Source organism: Amblyomma maculatum, chromosome 1 (assembly GCF_055883805.1).
Source record: "Amblyomma maculatum isolate TAMU_Amacu chromosome 1, ASM5588380v1, whole genome shotgun sequence".
Classification (NCBI taxonomy): Eukaryota; Metazoa; Arthropoda; class Arachnida; order Ixodida; family Ixodidae; genus Amblyomma; species Amblyomma maculatum.
The window spans coordinates 96,846,477-96,872,026 of record NC_139344.1 but is presented as its reverse complement, the minus strand read 5'-3'; the positions used below and the strand labels follow the sequence as shown (position 1 = coordinate 96,872,026).

The window sequence follows — 25,550 nt, the reverse complement described above, 5'->3', positions numbered from 1 at the left end:
TTTTCTGCTGTAGGAATCGTTTTATTTCACTTTCGCGTACGAAGTGAAAGATGAAGTGAAATATGATAACTGTTGGACAAGATAGAGCAGAAGTAACCAATGGCATGCACATCTTTTGCATCACAGTTATTGTCTCCTTGAAATCGGCAGGCAACCAGCAACAACAGAGTGAAGACCGAGGTAAAACTGTGCAAAGGCAACATCATGAAGCAGCGCACATAGAGAAGATGACGGTCCCGGTAAAGTCATGCACTATTATGCATAATCGACGGACAATGCATTCAGTCCGCCCAGTCAAACCGGCGCAGGCTCTTGAAAACGAAAGGTGTCCATGACGATCTTCCACACATTGTCTTGAGCCGTAAGCACAAAGGATTCGGTGTATGGCATCCAACGTTTGCCCGAAAACTTGATCTGGCCAGCTGTTACAACATGCATCGTTGTCTGGCCATTGACAAATTCGTCACGAAAGGCTTGCGCATCGGCACACACTAATTCTGTCTCACACGCCGGGAGCGATGCGTAGAACTTGCTGATGGAGTCCTTGCTGCAGTACGCATTCCCATTCCACACGAGGTTTGCGGTGTCAAGGAATAGGTTGCCCAGAAGATGCCGGCGTTTATCAAGGGTTTCGTAGAAAATCTTGGAGAACGCTTCGCCAGCTTTTGCCGCTTCATCATCTTTCTGCTGTTGGGAACGTGCTTCCATACCTTTCATAGACGACATTTCGCTGAAAGTACGCCGAAGTATTGTCAAATGTCGCTTCTGTTGTGGCCCGGTCGTGTCTAATACATGAGTATGTGCAGCACGTGTGCGCGCGAGTGCTACCACTGCTACCACGGCCGGCCTCGAGGAAGAGAGAAACGCGCTCTCCCTCGAGACCGGCCGTGGTGCTACAAGCCTACAAGTATAGGCAAGCGTCATGTTTGTCAACAAAGGTGGCGCTGCGATCGGCAGCGACAGGGGTGTAGGCAAAAACGCAGCGTGCCTACACAGCGCCAAGCGACGCTGCCTTCGAAACCAGTTCGCGCGTGCGAATATTCTAAAGCGATACGTAGAAATAGTTTGGTCTATGCCTGGAGAGCAGTTCAGCACTTTACTAGCCGATTACTGCTGGAATTACCTGGCGAACAGCGCTGCATTGGCTTCTTTCTCCGTGGCCTCAACAGCGCGCGGCTACGGTGGGCGACTGTAGCAACGTGGGACTGTAGTGCTGTAGTGACTGATTAAATTAAATGAAAACGAGGCATCACAATGTAAAAGAAAAACTAATATATAGTGAACTCCGGGCCTATTATTAGCGCATACAAGGACGATAATATGAATGATTGGAAGTGCGTTTTTCATGTGACGACTATTTTGATGGGTACTTTTTCTGCTGCTCCAAGCACCTTCACTCTAAATAATAATATTACCTGCAACTATACTGAACTAGAAATCATATTTGTAGGTCGCTGTACCAGCAACTTAAGTCGTAGAATTTCACTGAATAAGAACTCAATCTTCTATATATATCATGTATATATATATATATATACCTTGTATATATCTTCGTAACATTCGCGTAGTGGGCGCGCTGCCAACTTGTTTTATCCTGCGCGATAAAAAGACGTTCCACGTCTGTTGAATCGCGCAGACGTAGTCAGGGTCATTCACAGGTTACTATATAAATAAAAAGCTCGTAATAATGCTGCATTTTCTTGCATTTTTTTTTTTTTTTTTGCTGTGAGCGCAATTGTAAATTTTCTCTACGATGTCCGCGATCACTTGCATGTGCAATTTGCGAGATATGCTGAGCATTTTTAATATATTGGGAAAAACTTTATTAAAATGCGCTTCATATTATTGTGCTTATTTTTCACCCCTAGCCAATTCCACTTTGGTACATTAAACGTAATGTACCGTATATACCACAATTAACTATCTAACTCAATCAGAACTGGTTGTATGGTTAATTTGAATTCATTATAATCTTAATGACCTTCAAAAATAAAATTTAATACTCTGAGAAATAGCGCTGCTTGACTTTGTCCAGTTCCTAACGATGTTCACTCGATTTCTAGGACCGTTGAAGAGTGCGTCACTCGTTGAAATTCCGGAAAGCGAAAACAGAGAAAAGCTACTAATTGCTATTCTCTTGGCCTGTTTCGGCAATGATCGCGCTGGAGTGACCGCTAAATTAAGGTAACTGCAGTTGCCTTCGCAGCAGCTTTTGTGTCCTTTTCTGTACGAAAATGTGCACGGGTAGTACCGCAGATGAATGGAACTCACAGCGCGGTTTCCTAGCTGCGTTCAATTAAGATCATATATATATACGCGCACGGGATATCACGTCTAAACTTCTTATGGCCTGGTAGTATATATATACACCAAAACGTGAACGAGCTGCAGGCGTTTGTTATTGCGCTATTCGTCATGTGGCCGAAAAACAATCACGGCAATTAAGAGTTGCAAACGAACTGATCACGTTTCAGAGCAGAACTGCAGCGCACGTTAGCTGACAAGGCAATCCGTCGCCGAAGGGTCTACAATTGTCGCGCTCAATGCCTCTGTCATTCGCTCTCATCTTCATCCGACCGCAACAAACAAGTGGAAACAGGTACCACTTTCTTTTTTGTGCCTTGTGGCGCAATCAACCGCACCACACATTGCAGGAATATCGGGAATAATGCTCGAAAACGCAGCAAGCGTCGCGCATCCAATGCAGACGGCCCATGCTTTTGCCTACACCACGAAAGTCACTGCTGTCGCCAGCGCCGCCGCATCTCCAAGGGCCAATGGGCATCGGCCATCGGCAGCGTCGGCTGCGTCGGCCATGGCGGCGAAGCGTCGAAGCAGTCAAAGTTGTAAAACAAAAGTTTTCTTTTTTTTTTATTAAAAGCCACGCTCGGCTTTAAAAACAATACAAAGAACAATATTCAAAACAATATTAGGAGGCTAGCAATAATTAATAATAAAGAAAAATTGAACGATAACTGCGATAACTTCTCGGTCCGTTCATAAACTATTCCAGCCATAAAAAGCCGAGCTGGTCCGGCTGACCGGATATGGTTTTAGTTATTTATTTCCGGACCTGACGTCATATACCAACATGGACGATTCCCAGCTTCAAGGTGAGCGCTGAAGAAACATAGCGTTTTGGTGCAGATTTGTGGGGTTCCTTCCACGAATACTGCTGCAGTTTCATTTGAGGGTATACGGATGTTTTATTTTTAAGGAAAATTGTAAACTTGTTGAGTTATGACCTTTTAACGTCTTTCACGATAGGCTTAAATCGGGGCATTTGGACTGCATTTCTAAAGCGGCGTCACTAATGTTATTAAACGTAATTGCTGTGTTTCAGTGTAGCATTTGCCGCTTACAACTTGAACTGTTACAGATCGAACGAAGGCCACTGCTTATGTATAAGATTTGGAGCTGTCAGTTTGCGGCAAACTTTCTGGATGCTGTCCCGAGAAATGATTTTTAAGTAGCTATTAGGGTAGGCATTCATTTTACTAAGCGCTCGTCACGGGAATACTCTGCATCCCATTGTGTTTATCATAGCTTCATGAATACATGAAATGCGAGCATATGGTCCTATTGCTGATTTCGTACACATTCGCTGAAGTTAGTCACACCAGCGAAACGCAGCTGCTGATTTTTTTAGACATACCCTGTGGACCAGCTGCGACGAGTTTTTCCGCATTCGCAGTATACGAACTGCACTGGGAATATCTGAGTAAATGTCAAGAAAAAAAAAAAAAAAGCATGAAAGCGATCCTTACCAGTAGCGCATGGTTGTGACATATCAGTTGCTAACACTTCAAAAAATAACATTATTTTGTAATGTATTGTCAACAGTTCGTTTAGTCCCGCTCAGCATGCTTCGTAGTCTTGAAGTCGCATTAGCTCGCAAGCATGAGGTTACTTTTAAGCAGTGTTTTGGTATGGCCTTTGGAAACGTATTTCATAAACACAGCTGTTACCTATCGGTGTAAGAACGTTTATTAATAACACGTCACGTTTTTGTGTGCGCGCGCGTACATACGCGTAGTATTACGTTATTACGTGCTTGCGTGTGTTTGGCGCATCGCACTGGTGCCTTGACATTCGAGCTACATGATTAAATGTTTACCAAGGTACTCTTTCCTTTCATGCAAAGAAGAATGAAATAAAAGGCTACAAGCTTTCGAAAATTTTCCTTAGTTTGGTCCCAGGGGTGATATTTGTGGGAGCGTGGCTCGGTAGTAGTGAAACGTCCTACCATTCGGCAGTGCAGAAACCACGAGCGTAAACCACTGGCTTTCACACCTGTTCAATTGACTCCTGAACACGTGCGAACGACAAAGTAATGTATAACCTCCATATCGTACATGATGACCTCACATTCCTTGTGATGTTCGTCAGCTGCGCATCACAAGATGAGTGTATGCTGCATTGAATGTCTGGCAGGCGGCCTAGCCCACTGTATACTGCACCAATGCCAAATTACGCGACGCTCTGATCGTTTTATTTGTTACACTGCCACCTCATATGGGCTTGAGTGGTCATAAACCACAAGCAAGCATCATTTTTATGTTTGTAGCAGGCTGTAAGCATTGCCACTTATCAGTTGCAAAGGTGCACATTGTTTCTTTATGTGCTTAGTCCATCTTGTTTGCAGCCTATCTAACGTGAGTTTATATGTCAAGCTGGTTTAAGGACCAATGTTTATGTAGTACTCATTCATACATCACTTTTAATGTGCTGAAGTGTTCATACTGTCTCGCACACACCATCTAGATTTGCGATCTAGGTGTACTTTGAGATGCAGTTAATAAGCACATCTGCAGCTTCTTTGAGAACAAGTAATAAGGAATAAAAGATGCTTTGTCAAGCATTTATTTTGGGAGCATGTGAGAAGCAACATATTTAAATATTTGGAGTACATATTTACCCGTTCCTCTTTATGAGTCTTCTCATTTGGCTCCTGATGTCACTCACTTCGTTTATGAGCTAGTAACGTGTGGTAATTGGGCTGTGATGAATGGAGCTGCAAATCATGCAAGGCAAAGCAGTGCTATTTGTCTTTCATGATTTGGGGCTGGAAGAACAAATATCTTATTTGCCTTCCTCTTGTCCTTTGTATAATATGGTCAGTTATGACTTCAGGGAGTGTTTCCCCTTCATTCTATGTGGCTTTTGCAAAGTGAAATCATAGATCTGTTCATTACTTGCATAATATTTTTTGCCTTTCATTTTACCTTCAATATTTCTTTGCTATTTTTACATCTTAGCAGATGGGTACCTCTGGACTTTAGGCATTTATATACAAATTTGGAATATTTGTTTCTTTGAAGGGCCAACAGCTCTATATGTACTACTAATGTAGTTAGGTGCAAAGTTAATCACACTTAGCGGGAACACGACTCCATGTGGCCAGGCATCTGCTGAGTGCCCTTGCATTTAACCCAGTCACGAATCAACGTGCAGTGGCGCAGGAGAAGAGGTACCTCGAGATGGTGCTTTGTGTCGTCTGCCACTCTGCATTAGTTGGCTGCCAGTTTCGACGCAGTGACGCCATGCAGAGCCATGTTCCTGTTGAGCGTGATTGACCCTGTACTTGGAGGATTGTGTGTGTCACGTTACACATCATTGCTACTTGGATTTTGTGTCACGTTACACATCATTGTTATTTGCATTTTATTGTATTTAGCTATATTGCTATTTTGTGAAACTGATATTAGCTCTGCTAGCTTTGGAAAATGTTTATTCTGCTGTTAAGAGGGGATCCAGGCACTGGTAGTGGGCACTGGTAGCGAGCAAGACCGGAGCGGTGGTGGCTCACCTTGTAGACAGCTAGTCTGCAAAAGCACTTCCTCTTTCTCGGCGATCTGTCCGCTTAATTGGAACTTCTTCTTTACTATCTGGCCCCCGCAGAAAAGAGGAGCCATCCTGGCGACTCAAGGAGACGAAAGGAAAGCGGGATCGTAATAAGGCTTTAAACGGTCGACGTGAGCAATCTCACGCCCACGGCAGGGAAGGTCGGTGGAAGCGGCTAGAGGTTCAACTAGATAATTGACGGGAGAAGTCTGTTGGAGCACTAGATAGGGTCCATGGTACTTGGCAGAAAACTTGCTGGTCAGACCTGGTGGTGTCGATGGGACCCAGAGCCATATGTGAGCACCGGGAGAGAATTGGTGCGCAGAGTGGCTGCTGTCGCTGTGCGCTTTCTTCTGGGCTTGCTCGTCCGAAGTAAGCGAGCGAGCTAGCTTACGACATTCTTCAGCGTGCCTGGCAGCTGCTGAAAGTGATGTATACTCTGAGATATCAGGACGGTAGGGGAGGATGGTGCTGAGTGGAGACGAAGGTTCATGCCCGTACGGCAGAAAAAATGCCGAGAACCCGGTAGTTACTTGAACGGCGGTGTTGTAGGCATAGGTTATAAATGGAAGAATCTTGTCCCAATCGGAGTGGTCGGAGGCAATGTACTTGGACATCATGTCACCCAGTGTGCAGTTGAAGCGCTCTGTGAGGCTGTTGGTTTGAGGGTGGTATGCGCTGGCTGTCCGGTGGATGGTCTGACATTTTTGTAGGAGCGCTTCGACAATCTCGGAGAGGAAAGACTTGCCTCAGTCGCTTAGAAGTTCACGAGGGGCCCTGTGCCTCAGAATGAAATGATGAAGAAGAAAGGACGCAATATTGGGTCCGGTGGCATCCTGAAGTGCTGCTGTCTCCGCATAGCGAGTAAGGTGATCGACAGCCACGATGATCCAACGGTTCCCTGCAGGTGTATATGGCAGAGGTCCATACAAATGATGCCAACACGATCGAATGGTCGGTATGGGCACGGAAGATGCTGTAGTGGAGCCGGCTGATGGAGAGGAGCAGGCTTGCGACGCTGGCAATCGATGCATGAACGCACTTACTTACTGACGAAGGTGTACATACCGCGCCAGTAAAAGCACTGTCGCAACCGTTCAGAAGTCTTAACTACACCCAAATAACCACACTGCAGATCATTATGTTAAGATGCGCATATATCACTACGGAGGTGGCGAGGTACGACGAGCAGCCACTTACAGCCATCTGGCATATAATTGCGTCGATAGAGGAGACGGTCACGAAGGGTGAAATGCTTTGCTTGACGACGAAGAGCGCGAGGAGCTGGTGAAAGGGACGAGTTCAAGAAGATCGATTAGTGATGTTAGCCACGGATCCTTGCGCTGTTCTGATGGCATGTCGTTGATGGACAGGAAAGACAAGGCAATGCTGGAGGCAGGGGACAACGGAGCGTCAGGCGGCACCGGCAAGCGAGATAAAGCATCTGTGTCGGAGTGCTTGCGCCCTTACGATGGGTAACTCGGATATCATACAACTAACACAAAGCTTGGTGGTCTGTAATAACATCGAATGGGCGCCCATACAAGTATGGCCGAAATTTCTGAAGTGCCCGAACAATGGCCAAGCATTCCTTTTCGGTCACCGAGTAGTTGGTCTCGGCCTTGTTCAAAGTTCGACTTGCGTACGCCACAACATATTCATCAACACCGGGTTTTCGTTGGGTAAGCACAGCGCTGAGGCCGGCGTCGCTGACATCGGTGTGCACTTTGGTTGGAGCAGCCGGGTCAAAATGGCGCAATACGGGGGGTGAGGTAAGTATCATGCGCAATTTCGTAAAAGCAGTATTGCAAGCCGGCGACCAGGCAGAAAGATCTCTGACACTGAGAAGTTGCGTCAGAGGGACAATGATGGTCGCAAAGTTCTGAACGAACGCCTAAATAGGAGCATGAGCCTATAAAGCTGCGTAATTGCTTGATAGATGTTTGCTTCGGGAACTCAGCGACAGCGCGGAGTTTAGACGGATCAGGAAGGATGCCATCCTTGGACACTGAATGCCCTAAAATAGTAAGTTGGTGAGTGGCGAAATGGCACTTTTTCAGATTGAGCTGCAGACCGGCGTCGCTAAGACATTGCAAGACAGTTTCAAGGCGAGTTAGGTGGGTCGTGAAGTCAGATGAAAATACGATATCATCCAAGTAGCAGAGACGTGTGCCACTTCAAACCATGGAGAATATTGTCCATCATGCGTTCAAAGGTGGTGGGCGCGTTAACAGGCCAAATGGCATGACGTTGAACTCATAGAGCCCATCGGGAGTGACAAAAGCTGTCTTGGGGTGATCGTCCTCTGCCATTGGAACTTGCCAGTAGCCAGAACGTAAATCGATTGAAGAGAAAAATTCCGCTCCATGCAAAGTGTCCAGCGTGTTGTCTATGTGTGGTAGTGGATAGACGTCCTTCTGCGTTATCGCATTAAGGCGGTGGTAGTCCACATAGAACCGAATAGACCCATTTTTCTTCTTGACTAAAATGACTAGGGACGCCCAAGGGCTACTGGAAGGCTGAATGACACCTCTACTGAGCCTCTCGCCGACTTGCTCATCAATAATGCGGCGCTCTGAGGCTGATACACGATAAGGACGTTGGTGTAATGGGGTGTGCATACCAGTATAGATGTGGTGGGAAACAGTTGATGTACGACCCAAGGATGGCTGCTCGATGTCAAAGGAAGCTCGGAATCGGTTCAGCAAGTCGAGGAGCTTTGCGCGTTGATCTGGAGCGAGAGCACTGTCGATGGCTTTGTCGAAGGCAGTCAGAGGCGATGAAGGAGACGAGGAACGAGATGGGCTAAGGGCACTGACGCTGTCGGAGATTGTGTCGGCACAGGTGGAGAGAACCGGTGGGCCGGTCACAAGATTTTTTGATCGAACAGGCTCGGCATGCCCAACACACTTGCCACGTTGCAACGTGAGGGGATAGAACGAATCGTTACTAATGGCTAGTTCGGTGCGGGCGCTTTGTACACTAAGGACGGCACAGTGCAGGGAAAGGCAGCGTCGCGAGACGAAAAGGGAAGATGGGGTAAAGGGCACTGTACAGTCTTGAAAAGAGGCACAGTTTATGGGCACAACTGCAGCAGATGAAGGCGGGATATCAGTAGCATCCGCAGTGTGGCATTTGGCTTCCCCAAGAACGTTAGCGGCGGTCGGTGCGGTGAACCGCAGAGAAAGCTCTACTTCGGCACGAGCGCAATGAATTACGGCGCGACTGCGACACAAGAAGTCCCGTCCTAAAATAATGTCATGAGAGCAGCCACAGAGAACGATAAAACTGATGACGTAGAGAATGTCCTGAATGGTGACTCGAGCTGTGCAGGTACCAAGCGGTTCGATGTGCTGAGCAGTGGCGGTGCGCAAAAAAACCCCAGAATATGGCATAACAACTTTTCATAACAAGCGGCACAGTCTAACGTCAATAACCGACACAACAGCACCAGTATCTACAAGTGCAGGAGTACAAACATTTTCAATGGTAAGTTCGATTAAATTGTTCGGTGGCAAAGCAGGACTTTCACTGGTCTACAAAAGCGCAGTTCTTGCCTACGGAACTGCGTCTAGTGGTTTTCTGGCATTGGCGAGGTAGAGCGACGACGCATCAGTGACTGCGAGCGACGGCGTAGAGAGGATGAGCGGTGGTCGTGTGAGAAGTAGTCAAAGTGGGACGAGGGCTGAGGTGGCGCACGGGATGGGGACGGCAGCTGAGCGTAGGTGACCGGGCTTTGATAGAAAGCGTACGGGGCTGGGCGACAGCGGCACGGGCGTGCAACATGGCCAGGGAGACCACATGAAAAGCAAATGGGCCGGTTGTGAGATGTGCGCCAAGGGCGTAGAATAGGTGGCGCATGGCCCTGAGTGAAAAACGCCCGCTGAGGCGAACCGTACGATGGAAAAGGTGTAAGAGGTGGTGGTCTTGCCGCAACCTCAGTATAAGAGAGTGGAGTGGGTCCGGGCGTCGGAACAGCATCGGCATGAATGAGCTGAGCTGTCAGCGGAGCGGCATGAAGACTTGGTTGTCAAGGGGGCGGAAGTGCGTCAGCAACTTGTTCCTGAGATAAGCTGGCGTATGGTCGGAGCCAGGTGTGTTCTGGAATGTGGAACATTTGGAATTATCGATAATTGCCGTGCAGCCTCTTCCCGTACGAAGTCTGTGATTTCTTGAATTTGTGTGGAGCTGACAGGGGCGTCAGACATAGCCGCGATTGTGGCTTCAGGTTGCCAAGGGACGATGCGTGCTGACGAAGGTCGTCGTAGCTTTGACACATCATGACATTGCTTACAGTATGCGGCTCTTTTGCCATGAGAATGTTGAATACGCCTTCGTGGATGCCTATCATGATGTGCGAATCTTCTCGGCTTCAGTCATAATGCGTTTACACGATGGTGCAAATCTAAAACGTCTTCGATGTAGCTGGGGAAGGTTTCTCCTGTGGGCTGCACCCGCTCGCGCAAACGGTGTTCGGAGCGAAGCTTGCGGACCGCAGGGTGACCAAAAACATCCACAAAGCGAGATTTGAACGAGGCCCAAGTTGGAATGTCAGCCTCGTGATTGGCTAACCACAACTTTGCTACTTGTGTAAGGTAGAAAATAATGTCAAGTTTCAAGATGTCATCCCACTTATTTTGGGTGCTTACACGCTCATACGATGAAAGCCAGTCCTCCACGTCCTGATCGTCGGCACCGCTGAAGACTGACGGGTCCCGCTGTCGAAGCACCCCGGAGCATGGAATAGAAGAGGCCGAGGGAGCGGGGCCGGTGGTGTTGGTGCTTGAGTCAGTCATTGAGGTCGGAATTCGGCGGCTGCGGAGCTCCAGGGCGAGGAAATGGAAGAGAAATCCCGCGACCTCCACCAAGTGCTAAGAGGGGATCGAGGCACTGGTAGTGGCCACTGGTAACGAGCAAGACCGGAGCGGTGGTGGCTCAGCTTGTAGACAGCTAGCCCGCAAAAGCACTTCTTTCTCGGCGATCTGTCCGCTTAATTGGAACTACTTCTTTACACTGCAATCAGTTTGATGTTGTGGGAACTTCCAGTTAATCAAAATGCCTAATAGAGGGCAACTGCTACAGGTGAGGCTAGTTACTTTCTGTGTGAAAATTTAAAAATTTTTCAGCACCTTTGCACAGTCTTTGTAAAAATGAATGGCTGGAGTAACAAAAATTTCATTCTGTGTACTTTAGAGGTGTGTGAATAGTACTTTGTTTTAACCAAATCAAATATGCATAGTGTTGCTTTGCTACCAGATTGAATTGAATATAAATAATGTAGGATAACACTGAATAGAATACAGATGAGAGATTTAAGTAACTTAGTCAAATGCGAACCAAACAGTTTTGCAGTTACCTGCACTTATCAGGGTTTTCAGTGGGGTAGCTGTACGACATTATAGCTTGTGGAGTTATAGGTACAGCTGTCAAAATACATACCCAGTACTGAACTTCACTAGGGGCTATGCAACACAATGTCTCGTGTGTTAACTTTATGACTGCCATGTCATACGCATAGGAAAATTACCTTTTACAAATGGCAACAAAGAAAAGCTAGCACCACACCATAGTCAATAAAAGGAACAGGAGCTATGTATGAGCCGTGGTGTCGACATCAGGCACCAAGGCATAGTGTGCTGAATGTGCCTGAGTACCCCTACATTGTGCAGTTTTGGAGGCTGTGTAAGAGCATTAGGCAGGATTAACACGAGGGAGAATTCCATCCCTCATGGGGTGGTGTGCATGTTACAAAAAGTAGTGGGGGCCAGGCTGTTTACCCTTCCCCTCGCAGTTGCAGGAAGGAGAGGGGGGGAGGCAGAGGCTTGCAATGGTCAGCAACATCATCAATTCCCCCCCCTCTCTTCAAAGCCCTCGGTGCAAACCCAACTTTATGAGCGCCACTTCACGAAGCTGGATCTCTTCCATCTTGCCTTGATTGGGGCATGCTACATTGCATTGTATTGTGTATTTTTTTTGAAAATGTCCAAGTAGAACATGCCTTATAGGGGACCAAAGCATCGCAGGGTGGCGCTGCGGGCGCCAGTGAACAGCGCCCTCTCCGGCCAATGCCATGTAATCGGTCGGGCAGGGTGAATAGCTTGCCTGTAGACTTCCGTTCCTTTGCAGCTTCTGCACGCGGGAGCAACTCGCTTTGCGCGCGCTCGCGTTCTTTGTCGCTCGCGTTGTTGAAAGCTGCTTGCGTGCACGCGTGCCCTGACCGCTGTATACTCGCTTTGCGCACGCTTGCATTTCCGTGCTGAAAGAAAACTGTCTTGCGCGCGCACGCTTCTGCTTCTACTTTTCAAACTCGCGCTTGGACGAAGTGGTGTTTGAAGCGAGTGTGCAACAATGCACATGCTTCGATGTGGTCTAAGGCTATTTTCACAGCACAAATGTCAAAAAGGGAGAGCTGTTAGTCAGCCATGTGCATTCTGTTGAGCAGATTATAGAAGATAAGCTGTCATCATGAAGGCTAAGTGTGTCGTAGGTCAGCGACCACATCGCGTGCGACGTGGGGTTTGAGGCAAGTATTTAATTTTTATTATACCCATTTCATTAAGGCCCAGATTGTAAGGCACATGCAACCATTCGATGCGCTGTTTGCTTTAATTTCTGAAGAGCTTGCAGATGTAATCTAGTTGGTGCCTATGAACTTAATAAAAGATACGTGGGTTCGTTAGCGTCTTAGGCGCGCTTTTCGGTATATGGCGATATGTTAATTTTGATGCCGATTGTCATGCAATTGCATACTCAGAACATTTTATACGTAGCTTCCACCTGAATAGAATGTGCATTCACATGTATACAAAGAAACATCAACCCTTCTGCTGCAAACGAAATATTTTCGCTCTTTAATTTTCGTGAATCGCATTCAGCTCCTAATAACTGGTCCTGCAATTGATCAAGTAATTTCAATTCCACAGAGTAAATGAGACAGTTCTGGACAATATCTAGAAAAACAAATTTTCGCTGCGTGGTTATTACTTCATTGTTTCTATAGCTTTTATATTGGTATATAACTGTTTTATTCAATCACTCGCCCCGCCGCGGTGGCTCACGCGTTAGGGACTGCTGGTCATGGCGACGCGGGTTTGATCCCGGCCGCCGTTCGCTGGAAGCGAACTGCAAGGAGGTCTTTAGGTTTGGGAAAGGCTGCTACAACGAAGTTTGTCAGGATCTGGAGATACACTTTCTTTGGAGACAACGTGGCCGAGAATAGTGAGCTGGCGGGCGGCAAAACGACATTTTTTAAAATTCAGCTGCATTCCGACATCAGAGAGGCAGGTCAGAACGTGCTTCAGACCGTAGAGGTGTGTGTCAAAGTCAGGAGAAAAGATGACGATGTCGTCGAGGTAGCATAGGTGTGTCTTCCACTTGAGGCCACGCAAAATGGTGTCCATCATCTGCTCAAAAGTCGCAGGAGCATTACAAAGGCCACATGGCATAACTAAATTTGTACAAGCCGTTGGGAGTTAGGCGGTTTTGGGGCGATCAGCTGCTTCCAGGGGAACCTGCCAGTGCCCAGAACATGAATCTAGGGAAGAAAAGAGCTCGGCGCCTTGCAAACAATCGAGAGCGTCGTGGATGCGCGGGAGAGGGTAGACGTCCTTGCACGTAATGTTGGCGATGATCGGCACAGAAGCGGATAGAGCCATCTTTCTTTTTTAGGAGGACAAGTGGCACCCAAGGGCTGCTTGAGGGCTGAATCACGCCATTCTGGAGCATTAGGTCGACTTGCTCTTCAATAGTCTGGTGTTTGGTTGCAGACACACGATAGGGGCGCCGTCATGCGATGAGTGACTGTAGAAGTTTGACCCAAAGAACTTTGATGAGAGTCGGAGGAGGAGCGAAAATGGTGTGGTAGGTTCAAAAGCTGTGTGCGCTGCGCTGGAGGAAGATTGACATCGATGGAAGGGAGGAGCAAGTATGTAGAGTGGGGAGCGGGCGCAGGTGAAGGGGAGCTGAGTGCAGTCACGGTAGGGTGCGGCGCATCGTCAGGCTCCTCAGAGATCAGAAGAGATGCGATTGGCTGGATACTGCCGAGGCATTCACCGTGGTGCATTCGAGGCATTCACCATAACATGGAAAGGCCAGCTGTAATAGCGAGCACACTTGCAGTGCAGTAAAGTATGGGCTGGGGTGAAGAGAACAGTGTCATCGCTAACAGAGTCACAAGCGACACGAACAAGCACAGAAGAGCAGTGAGGAAGGTCGATATCTTTGGCGACGAGACCTTTAGCACAGGAATTCGACGGAGCAGCGTCTGGCGAGGCATCGGGCAAAGTCGACAACCCCACTTCAGCGTGAGCACAATCGATGATAGCAGCGTGACGCGACAGAAAATTCCAGCCTAAGATGAGCGCATGTGAGTAAGAGGGCAGCACGACAAACTTGATAGTATACAATGAGTCCTGGATCATGACTCGAGTGGTGCATGCTGCTAACGGCGTAATGTGTTCAGCAGTGGCCGTGCGCAGAGAGAGTCCTGAAACTGGCATCTTCACCTTCTTTAACAGGCAACAGATTAGCGTCCATTACTGAAATCGCGGCACCGGTGTTTATAAGAGCCATGATAGAAATGCCCTCGACCAAAACTTCTATTTCTTCTAGTACTTCGAGAGGTACTGGGATCCTACCCAGCATCTCCACCAAATGTAAGATGGGGGTTTATTTGATGGTACTCGCATTGAGAAGATCAGCGGCGAACACAGCAACAGCGAACACAGTCAGGTCCAACACGCGCAGCGATAACAATGCCACTGACTGAAAAGCGAATTGAATGGGAGGATAGTTCATCTGCTCTTCGAAATTTTTGAATATTTGCGCACCCTCAATTGCCTTCTTGTACAATGTAGCTTGCTTGCTATAAGGCATTTGGCCTAAACAGCTTCTAGTCTCAGGAGTAACCATGACTCCTATTTTCTTGGGCCCTGCTGCGATGGCTCATTGTTGTTCGACTGCTGATCCCAAGACCGCTGATTCGAGTTCTGTCCATGGCAGCTATATTTCTGTAGAGGCAAGATACAATAACGCCTGTGTGCTATTTGATGTTTTGATTCAGAACATAAAACCTCACAGTTTACAATTTTGCCCTTTCTTGCTTTGCACTTTTCATGTGCAGGTGTACAGTCGTGCCTCATTAATATGACCCGTGTTAGTATGAACGACTCAGATTACAGAGTATTTCAGGGGACCAAACATTTTCAATGGTTTTATGCCTTGTTATTATGGAAACTCGATGTTAGAACACTGGGAAAGGGGGATATGCACAGAGCCCTTTGGGGTCTATGTATTTTCGGCACGTTAATATGAACAGTAAGGAGAGAGAGATTTTTACATTACTCATATGTTTCATTTTCCGCACTTTGAGTACAGGCCAGCTGAGGAACGCAGCCAAAAAGTACAAATGACTTAATTGGTAGCCATTTTTGTGGTTTAATGATTTACAATGCAAAGTTTCTGAGTCGATGCACCTTACCCTTTTCCTCATTGCGTGAATGGTTATGAGGAAAACTGTGCCTTGCATAAACTAAAAAGCTAAATCCAGTCGCTTTTGCCCGACTGAGTGCTGACATCGTATATGTGAACAGTTGTAGAAGTTGTAGAATCCATAATACGTCACAAGGCTACCTACATCACTAGACGCATCATGCTGCACCACATTATTTCAGTCAGTGTTGTCCTGAGTAACGGGCTTGTACATCCAAGAACAGTCTGATTTCAACTTCACTGACCACCCTCATGCAGAAAAGCTGACGCTAATAACAGCGTTTGTTTTTCTTTTTTTTTTCGTGATTCATTATTACGGATGCATTGCTTTATGAACAGTATTGCTAGAGAACCAAAGTGCCCATATTAACGAGGCACAACTGTAGTCATTTTTGATGCTAAGTACTCATTGAATTCAGTCATAAAGAGGTACATTATTAGGAAATCTTTTTTTCTTGAACAGCAGGAAGCCTCTGTAGAATTGTTTCTGCGATAAAATAAAGAGAAATGACTAATACATTTCCTTGTTGGAGATGGCTTGCACTAGCATCATCATTGCTTCTGTAATGGAGTACCAATACAGTGGAAAATTTGTACTTTTATATGATTCATTTCTTTCCACCTGCTCTGACTTGCACTTCGGAAGTTGCACCTAGTGCTCCATCATAACAGCCATTATGCCACGCAAGCAGTCTTGTGTTTTTGGGCTGTGGTTGCCTAGTCTTCTGCATTTTCACTGACTGGCCTCATGCAAAAGTCATCATTGTCATTGGATGTCAAACCTTGATCAAGCAAGATAACACTTTAAAACTGCTAACACTAGCAGTTTTAAACAGCGTTTTAGAAGTATATGGTTGAAGTATGCTGAGTTGTCTCTTTATTGCAGCTTTACTTGTGTATTTGGAACTTGTGCAGTCAGGCAGAAGTGAAATGCAAGGATACATTTGCATTACTTTTCTACTTTGTTGCAGGTTTTTTACAGCCGATTTTTGACAGTGTACTGTTCCAATCAAAATTTTGTGGGATGTGGGAAAGCGTGGTCAAACTGTCCGGTACCAGCTAACTGCGCTCGCATGCTTTTGTGCCTCGCCAACATCTGCGTACCTTCATTCCTACCCTGTGCGCGCTATATTTAAATGGAACTGGTGCAGATGCCGCTTCAATATCTAGCTAGTGTCTGCTCTAGCCGCTGTGATGGGTAAAGCAGATTGCGTGCCATCTTTCATGGTGACTTGCGAGGGAGAACGGGAGGTGCAGTTATGTGTTTTTCTGTCTTTACTGTATTAACAATGTAGTCATGTGCGTGCGTGCATGCATGTGCTAGCCATGGTGTGCGTGAATAAGCAAGTGGATGGGTGTGTGAGTGAGTGCATGAAAATTTTTTCTTGCTGTCCCTTGCCCTCCACATGCACTGTCATTGCTCCGTAAAAGCAGCATGCAATCTGCTTCTTCCATTACAGTGTATAGGGCAGGTGCTAGCTAGGTATCGAAGTAGCACGTGGCGCTGGTTCTGATCTATGCATGGCACGCATATCGTAGTAGTGAGGGCCTAGAGATGCCTAGGAAGAACGGAAGAGCAGATGTGTGAGCAAGAGGTGTGGAACACAGTTTGGCCATGTGGCCTTTCTTGTGTCCTGAAGAAGTCTGGTCTCTACAGTACTTTGGTGTGGTAGAAAAATTAATTGGGCTGGTTCTGCTCCGTTGCTGAGAGTAGACGTGTAAAATATTTTGCTTTGTTGACATGCACTGTTCATGCATTTCATTGTGGCCTGACTGCACATTTGTTTGAGAAACGAACTTAGGTAATTTATTTCACCACAATTCTCGTGACGTACTGTTGCTGTTGCAGTGTTTGGAAGGAAATTTGGCTACCAAAGTTTTTTTTTTTTTTTCTGCAGTCTATCGGTTCATTTGCGTTTTCATGATGGCCACATACTCCTCCAGTGAAGTTGTCTTATTAATAAATGTTCATGCTTCATTTGATCTGTGTTGTGATTGTTTACCTATTTGGCAGTATGAGGTTGTAGAATTGGTGCTAAGTTTTTATTTTGCTTTCTGCTCTGCTCTGTGTGTACAGATATCTGCCGGGTATGTCGCTCAGAAGGAGCGCCCGACAAGCCCCTATTCCACCCATGCATCTGCACAGGAAGCATCAAGTACATCCACCAAGATTGGTGAGTGTGTGTTCGGTTGCCACATCACTTTATACTGAGATCATGGTTACAGTTGACAATTTTTGAGGGTTTATCATTTTTGTAATTCTTCTGCTAGGCCTATTAGCACTAAAAGGTAGTTTGAATTGATGGATTCCTAAGCCTTGTTAAGGAAGTAAGCTCGTTTACTTATATGCACTTCATTTGCACAAGTGTATAGGTCTTTATTTGTCTGAGAACGTGCACTTTGATAAGTTGACCCGCCAGCATTACTTTGAGGACTGACTGAGTGATGTGTAGCGTGCCAGTGTGATGGGTTCATTTCATGCTGGAATGTTGTTAGTATTGCCAGCCAGCTACGTTTAACATGGTAGCGTTAAAGGTATCGTTCACCAGAATATCCGGTGTCGATGTTGTGAGCGAAAAAAAAAACAAAGGCATGGTGCTGGAAGGTGGTAGCTGGCAGCTGACATGGCTGCGCACTGATTGGATGTAGGGTTTCCTTGACATTGTATGGCAGAAGCTGCCAACTCGGACCTCTCCTTTCATATGAGAGAGTGATAGCGGAACCAGCCTGCCAAAGCACCTGCATTCACCTTACCCCCAGGCCACGCAGGCACATTCATATAGCATTGTTAAAGTGAGGCTTTATATGTGAGATGGTAGCCTACGCATCCCCATCATGTCCTTAAAGGCGGAGCTTAAGTGTCTCCCATAATTTATTTGATGTTCTTCAAAGATTTTACAGGCCAGCTGTTGTGTACTGATTTGCTAACCCAGTGCTGGCATAGTATTGAGAAGTATAAAGACAAAATACTTCACCTTTGAAGGAGGTTCAGTTTGCACTGTAGCAGCTGTTTTACATTTTACATTGACAAATCAATTTTGTTGCCTTTAAAGTGTTTATTTTTTCTTGTTCCTTGCAGTCTGGTCCAGTGGCTAAAATACAGCAGGAAAGAATACTGTGAACTTTGCAACCATCGTTTCTCTTTTATGCCAAGTAAGTTTTTAACTGGGGGTACGCAGTATATATTTATCTCTACCAATGCACGAGTCATTTGTGTGATTAATTCATGAATGACTGGTGCATTGATTGTTTTTTCATTGACTCTATTGTTTAGCCATTGCCCAGAACTGTATGCAGTATATGTATATGCTGCATAGAATTTGTAGGTTGGGAATAAAGGTGCGAAATATCTAGAACTTTTGAATGGCTTGAAAACATTTTTTTGCAGGAAATTGGAAATTTGAAGAAACAAAAATGCAACATGTGGCTAGAACAGTGCCGGTTTATTTCCTAAAAAATGCAAACATCAATAATGACTTTAGCTTTATCAGTTAATTCTGTAAGTCTGTAAGTCACGTATGAAATACTTATGATGAGAACATTTTATTTGCAGCAGTGCCAAAAGCTGCTTGTATGTTGCTTGTGTGGTTCATTACTAATGCAACTACCTTGTCGTATCCGAGCATTTCTGTTACATTGTGCATTTAGCCTGCAACATACACCACAGTGTAATTCTTGCCTGTTTTGACTTTGCCAGTAGAATATTGGTTTTGGTGTAACCATCAATATTAGTCCACCCGTCTATCAGAAGTGTCAGGCACAGGGCATTTTTCAAGGTTTCCGACCGATGCTTTACTCGCGTCTACTTGGGCTGAGCGAAGCTGCCTTCAGAAGCTATTGAGAAGGCAGCATCCATTTGGCTTTGCAGCTGTGGAGTGATGTGGTCTAGAAGAGATGCAGCTCCCTTGATTATTTTTGGCATAGGGTGCTGCTCTTCACCCTTGCGGACTACAGACTCTTGACTCAGTGACTGCGCTGATAAACAATCCTGATGCTTATACTTATTTTTTCTTTGACACAAGTTTTCTTAATTTCCAGCTGAAATTTGACAAACGCATTGCATTAGAAAGTTTATGTTCAGCTTTACAGTACTTGCGTGATGCTCGCTTTTTCCCATCAGTTGTTTCACTCACAGAAAGTGCTCCCAGACGAACTGTGGATGAACCTTTCTCAGTAGTTGTAACAGTATACCATGTTAATTGACTCTTATGCACCATAAGTACTCTTTCTTTTTCTCTCTGAAAGTATGCATGGCAGAACTGCAAAACCATATAAGTTGAAGCTTTTACCTGGTTTTCCCTAAAGTTCATTAGCTGGCAATGTGAATATATTTCCATATATAATGTGAATATATCAGCCTTAGGCTCTCGACTACCGAGCCGGGGGACCTGGGTTTGATTCCGGTCGTGGTGGATTCCGGTCGTGGTGGATTCCGGTCGTGGCGGCCTCGTTTCGATAGATGCGAGGCGCAAGGCACCAGTGTGTTGTTGTATCTCAGTGCACATTAAAGATTCTCATGTAATCAAAATTATTCGAAGCCCTCTACTATGATGTATCTAATAGCCTGTGAGCCACTCTGGGGTGTTAACTCTCTTGTTATCACGCCTATTCAAATTGATCACCTATGATTGATGCTTTAAATCGCCAATTTCAACATGTTAGAATCGTTTCTCGTGCACCTAGCGCCACCCAGTGGTTAGTCTAGGCACTGCATTTGTAGAGCTCGTTTAAATTTTCCGGCTCAGGCGACGTTCTGATTTTTGATGGACCTTTTTGAGAACTAATGTGCATGTGTTGTTGCAATAGAGGGTGTGGTAATGCAGCAATAACATCAAAGTTTTGTGATCAAAAGACTTCCAGCAAGTCAAGTATCGAATCATATTGTCAGATTTGTTATTTGACGGTGTTCAGTGCTGATAATAACCTGAAAATGTTGCCAGCTATTCACTAGTGAGCTTTGACTCTGAGTCCGGGTGGTTTTATTCCACGAAAATGCATTCCTGAAGGTCCAACGCATGTCCAACATGTATATCCAGCCTTTACAGCCAGTTTGCAGCAGTTTTGGTTTGCAGCCTCACGAAAACTAGGAATTGCTTCACTGTATGGCTCAAGAAATGAAGCTGTTTCCACCTATAGTTTACTTTATGAAGCTTAAGAACAGCACTGGTACAGATAGTTTATTTTTTAGAAAGTGTTCCTTGGTCATTGATCTTCAAAATGTATGTTCTAAATTGTCTTTGTTAAAGGGACTGAACACTGGTCAAAATATGTCATGAGATTCTGGTGGAGATGAAAAGACCTTGCCTCATATAGTACATCTCGAGCACTTCAATATCAAAGAAAAGAGGCTTTACAATTTTAATTTGCCATTGAAAATTGCATAAAAACAACTGGGGCGCTGTCTAGCGGAGAAACTCTATTACTCTTAGTGTATTACTCCGCTTGACTACATGTCAGGAAAATATAGCTGATTTTCGTAAGTGCACAATGTTCTTTTTGCTTCTAGGAGTGCTTGTCATTATTTATTATATTTTGCGCTCCCTCCACCGCGTCCTTAAATAAAAACCAACCCTACTTTCGCACCACAAGAGGCATGTTTTCAGGTTTTGCCACTGGATGGCGCTACAGTGTTTAGAATTCTGTGAATGAAGTGATGATAGCGCCCAATAAATTTTCGTCGACGAGGTGTGCGTTATTGTGCCGTAACAGCCTTGAGTGTGAAACTGAAAAGGACGTTACTCTAAGCAAAAAATTGTGTAATTACGGTCTGGCGACTGAAATTTATATTTGTTTTCAGTACGTCTTTTTTGTCGACCACCAGTCATCATAGCGGTCGCTGCTCATGGTTTTCAGCATTGGTCTACATAAAAATGGGCGCATGCACTGATCGAAAAATTCTCGGTATAAAGTTTCGACAGCATTTTTACCAAAACTGTATGGAATCGGAACATTTTAGACATCAATCTTTCCATTGCGGCGAAAAACATTTGACACCTAAATTCCATTGTTCTGTCCCTTTAATAGTGTGTCTGTAGATATTGTGCTTCTTATTTTATTTTTATCAACTTGCCGCAAAAATGGCAATTTTCCGTTGTTTTTTTTGTGTGTTCCCTAATGAATTTTTTTGCTTTGTAGCTTATGTTTTTGGAAAGAGTATTCGATTATGTGCAGTTTTGTGTGCTGCGACATGTGCTGCAGTATTATTTGTGCTGGCTGAAAAATATCTTCCAAGACCTATGAAAAACGGGCATTTTCTCACGGTAACGAAAGAGTTAAACCCCATAAAAATGCCAAAAACAGGTGATGATAATTACTGTCTAGTCGTTTGTGGAGGCACGCTAGAGTGACTTTCAAAGCGAGAAAGTTAACCTAAACTGAAAGCAAGAAAGCAAGCACCATAAAAACCTCGAAATTGCGTAAGGAAAATTTCTGTTTCTTTCACTTTTTCGTCTGCTAAAAATAAAAAAAAAGGAGGAAAAGAAAGTTTGCCCCTAAAATTTGCTTTTTTTTTCTGCCTTCACATCTCTAGTTGGGAATAATTGTATTGTGGCAGATAGAGATATAATACCTTGTTGAAAGTGAATGTGAGAAAATGTTGTTAACGTCTGTTCATTGTGTGAACCAACTTGATTTTCAGGTATACAGAATCAATTCTTGTGTATAATATACACTTTGTGACACTGGCAATTTCTATGGTACCACATGGCAGACTGTTTAGAATGCCATTGAAACAGTGTTATGCAGTATATTTGTCTGAAATGGCAGTCAATGAGCTTGGTACACTGGCAGCCTTGAGAAGTTATGCAGGCTTGTGACATGTTTGTTTTGTGAGTTTGATGTGCTCACTTAAATGCTGTTAAATGCAGGTCAGCTGTAGTCTGTCATTGCTTGTGCTTAGTTGTAAGGGTGGATCAGCAAACATAACGCGTGCAACCTTTACTGGTCTCTTTGAAAGAAATGTAGCAGCTGTGAGTGAGGAATAGGTAACCATCCTGTGTACTTGGGGCCATAGAAAAAGGCGTATTGTTTTTCTCTGGTTTATGGCTGCCTCAACCTAACATTTGTCCTCTTCACTTGCAGAGTGCAGCAAATAAAATTGGAATTTTGCAGTGGTGGGTGTAAAATCCTGGCAGATAATCTGAAATGCAGTGTGGTGCCACTTAGTACTGTGTGGAAAGTGTTTGCAGCTTTGCTTGAGATTTGCTGCTTGAGCAGGGGGTAATATGTAATGCTGTCACTTTTCTTGGAAGTAGCCAGCTGGTAACTACCACCAGCTGGTTTGATGGTTTGATATATAAATGTTCTGTAAGCTGTATTTATGACGTTAAGGAATGATGCAATATGCACGTGACATGTAGGATGTCGTGCGGTCTGTATGATATGCCATACAATTCGTATGATATGCCGTGCGGATGGGGTGGTGTGTCGTGCAGATTGTGCGGTGTTCTGTGGTGGATGGTCTGTGGGGTTGTTGCGTCGTAGGAATGCTGTATCGGTTCGAACAACCCTAATGTATTGCATTACTGTACCATTTTTGTATATGATTTAGTTTGTATTATTATTTTATTATCTGTATATATTTACAAGAACTGTTTATGATGCGTCTGTTTTGTAAGCGATGGCAAAGACAGCCCTTTGTTGTTGTACAATGCAATACCGCTCCTGCTGCTGTACCCAGGCGAGGACAAGACCCAGTCAGGAGGTTTAGCACCTCCTTTTGTCTTGCCTCGTGGGCAATACCTGTATGTTGCCCGAAGGAGAAATAAACAAATAAACAAAAAACATTACAATGGCATCACTGCATTGCATCATGCTTTCGTTTGCAGCTTGTATGACCTTCTTTATTATTCATTTTTTGTGCTAGTCTATCATTTATTCAGAAGCATATTAATTTTGCCTATGCAAAATATGAGAGGGGCAGATTTAATCATGGTATTGTTTTGCAATAGTGCATTTCTGTGAGCAAAGCACAACTCGGGCTTCATTCAGACGGGCAAGTTTGATGTGGCTTCTAGCGAGTGCACATAGCGTTATGAACTGTCACTATGGTGACTCAGGGTGAGAGAAGGTGTGATTTGAAATCGATGCCAATGGCATCAGGTGTAGATGTTCAAAATGTGTAGTATAGCACTCACAAATTTTGGAATGTCATACTTTTTCTAATGGGAAATGAATAGTGTAACCGCTTTATGAGTGAAAAAGAATGGGCTAGAAATTAGAAGAAAATACAACCACATGCTGTCGATTTGATCCAAACTCATGACCTCCGAATCTGGCGTGCACGGCTGCGTATGCATTTGCGGCAGTTGTTCAGCTTTCTACCAAAGTAAAAAATTGGACAACTGCCACCGTATCACAGTTAATTTGGTTTGGTTTCTATTATAGGGTTTGACAACTCGATGGGGTTCAGGCTATGACGGACACTATAGTAGAGGGCTCCGGAAATCTTGACCACCTGGGGTTCTTTATTGTACACTGACATTGCACAGCACATGAGCGCCTTGCTTTTTGCCTCTATTGAAAAGCAGCTGCTGCAGTCTGGATAGAACCTGGGTCTCCAGGCTGAATAGTCAAGCACCCTAACCACTGAGCCACCTTAGGCCAATTGGTAGAGCACCATAAGCCAGAATTTGAAGGTTATGGGTTAGGATCACACTAGCAGCATGTGGTAGTTTTTTTCTTGTACAACAATTCATTTTCTTTCAGTCATGAAGTGATCGCATTATTAATTGTTTATTGATCAATGCTTGAAAAAAATATATATATATATATAAGAAAGGAACATTCCTTTATGATTTTAATGCTTTTGATAGCTGCTGGCTTCTTTCACACGTATGTTATAACGAGCCCTCTCATTTCCTAACGAAAGTGCTTTACTAAGGTTTCTTACAATTGAACACGTATAGTACAACTTATCAACCTAATGAAATAAAATATGTAAAGAAAATGTGAAGCACATCTAGAGCCCATGCGAGGAATCTGGAAAAATATAATTTTTTTTTCTTTAATGCACTCTCCTGAGCCTTAGGTGTGCTTTAAAGAGCAGGGAAATTTGGTAACACTTCTAAGAGCATAGCAGGGCCCTCGTTTCTAATTTGTCTATCATTTAATTCTTTGTTTACCAGTGTTAGGCGAGATGGAGTGAAGTGGGTTTGCATCTTGTTGAGCGTGTCCTGCAGTATCGCTAAATGCTTCCGTGGAAGAACTGGCTACAAAAGCACTAACATTGCTTGATACTTTTTCCATTTGACACCAAACATACCTGCCTGGCAGGGGTATCAGTTTCGGGGGTCCACTCACGTTTCCGAAGAGCATTTTGCCATGAGCTCTTCTTGGGAAAACTAGGAGCAATGCTATGACTGCCTGTGTGGTCGAAAGTCTCCAAAGCATCATATCATTCCTTTTTATTCTGACATCTGACACGTCACAGGTATTTTTATCATTAGTATTATTATTAATTTTGTACATGGCAAGTCCAGTCCTTGCACTTGTGTGATCGAAAGTCTCCAAAGCATCATATCATTCCTTTTTATTCTGACATCTGACACGTCACAGGTATTTTTATTATTATTATTATAAATTTTGTACATGGCAAGTCCAGTCCTTGCACAGCTGTTGTGTGATTACTTTGTGTATGGTTTTGTATGTGTGCTTTTGTACAGTGGTTGTGCTGGTGCTTTTTGTGCATCTACCATTTTGGTACTAAGGACTGTTGTGCATTTCTCCTTTGTGCCCGAACAGTTTACTCTCCCGATATGCCAAAGCGGCTGCCAATTCGAGACATAGTGAGCGGCTTGTTGAGCAGTCTGGGCACGGCCATCCGCTACTGGCTGCATTATACTGTGGTGGCCTTTGCCTGGCTGGGCATAGTGCCCCTCACAGCCTGTAAGTGGAGCACTCTTATCAATCTCTGTTGTTCTTTCTGATAATCAGATTGGTGTGCAAAGTGGAAACTGTTCATATGCAATAAATTTTACACATTTATTTAAGAAAAAAATGAGTGTGTATATCTGGCTTGTAGCTCTATAATGCACCAACTTTAGCAAGATATTGCCTTGCTTGCAATGCATATGCCACTCGGGCACTGTATATACAGGAGCACTGTATAGCAAGCTTTCAGGTGTTTTGAGTTGGCATTGTGCACCTTCTATTCTCTAAGATTTGATTTGTATTTGTGCTGAAAGCATTCTGCTGTCGATAATACTTCTATTTTATTC

General features: G+C 44.6%; 2 protein-coding genes across 2 annotated transcripts in view; one reads left to right on the top strand and one right to left on the bottom strand.

The window, feature by feature from the left end:
* Nxt1 (NTF2-related export protein 1) lies at positions 1-911 on the bottom strand. The gene has a single exon (XM_084588619.1). It carries the CDS (start codon positions 724-726, stop codon positions 295-297), a length of 432 nt encoding a protein of 143 aa, XP_084444745.1. The 5' UTR covers positions 727-911; the 3' UTR covers positions 1-294.
* A 2,126-nt stretch (positions 912-3,037) lies between these two features.
* Positions 3,038-25,550, top strand: part of LOC146203254 (E3 ubiquitin-protein ligase MARCHF6) — a 139,566-nt gene continuing 117,053 nt past the window's right edge. The window contains exons 1-4 of the mRNA XM_084588618.1: positions 3,038-3,113; positions 17,411-17,507; positions 18,413-18,486; positions 25,075-25,218. Coding sequence (XP_084444744.1) covers positions 3,092-3,113; positions 17,411-17,507; positions 18,413-18,486; positions 25,075-25,218 — 337 coding nt within the window. The 5' untranslated portion in view covers positions 3,038-3,091. The remainder of the gene's footprint in view (positions 3,114-17,410; positions 17,508-18,412; positions 18,487-25,074; positions 25,219-25,550) is intronic.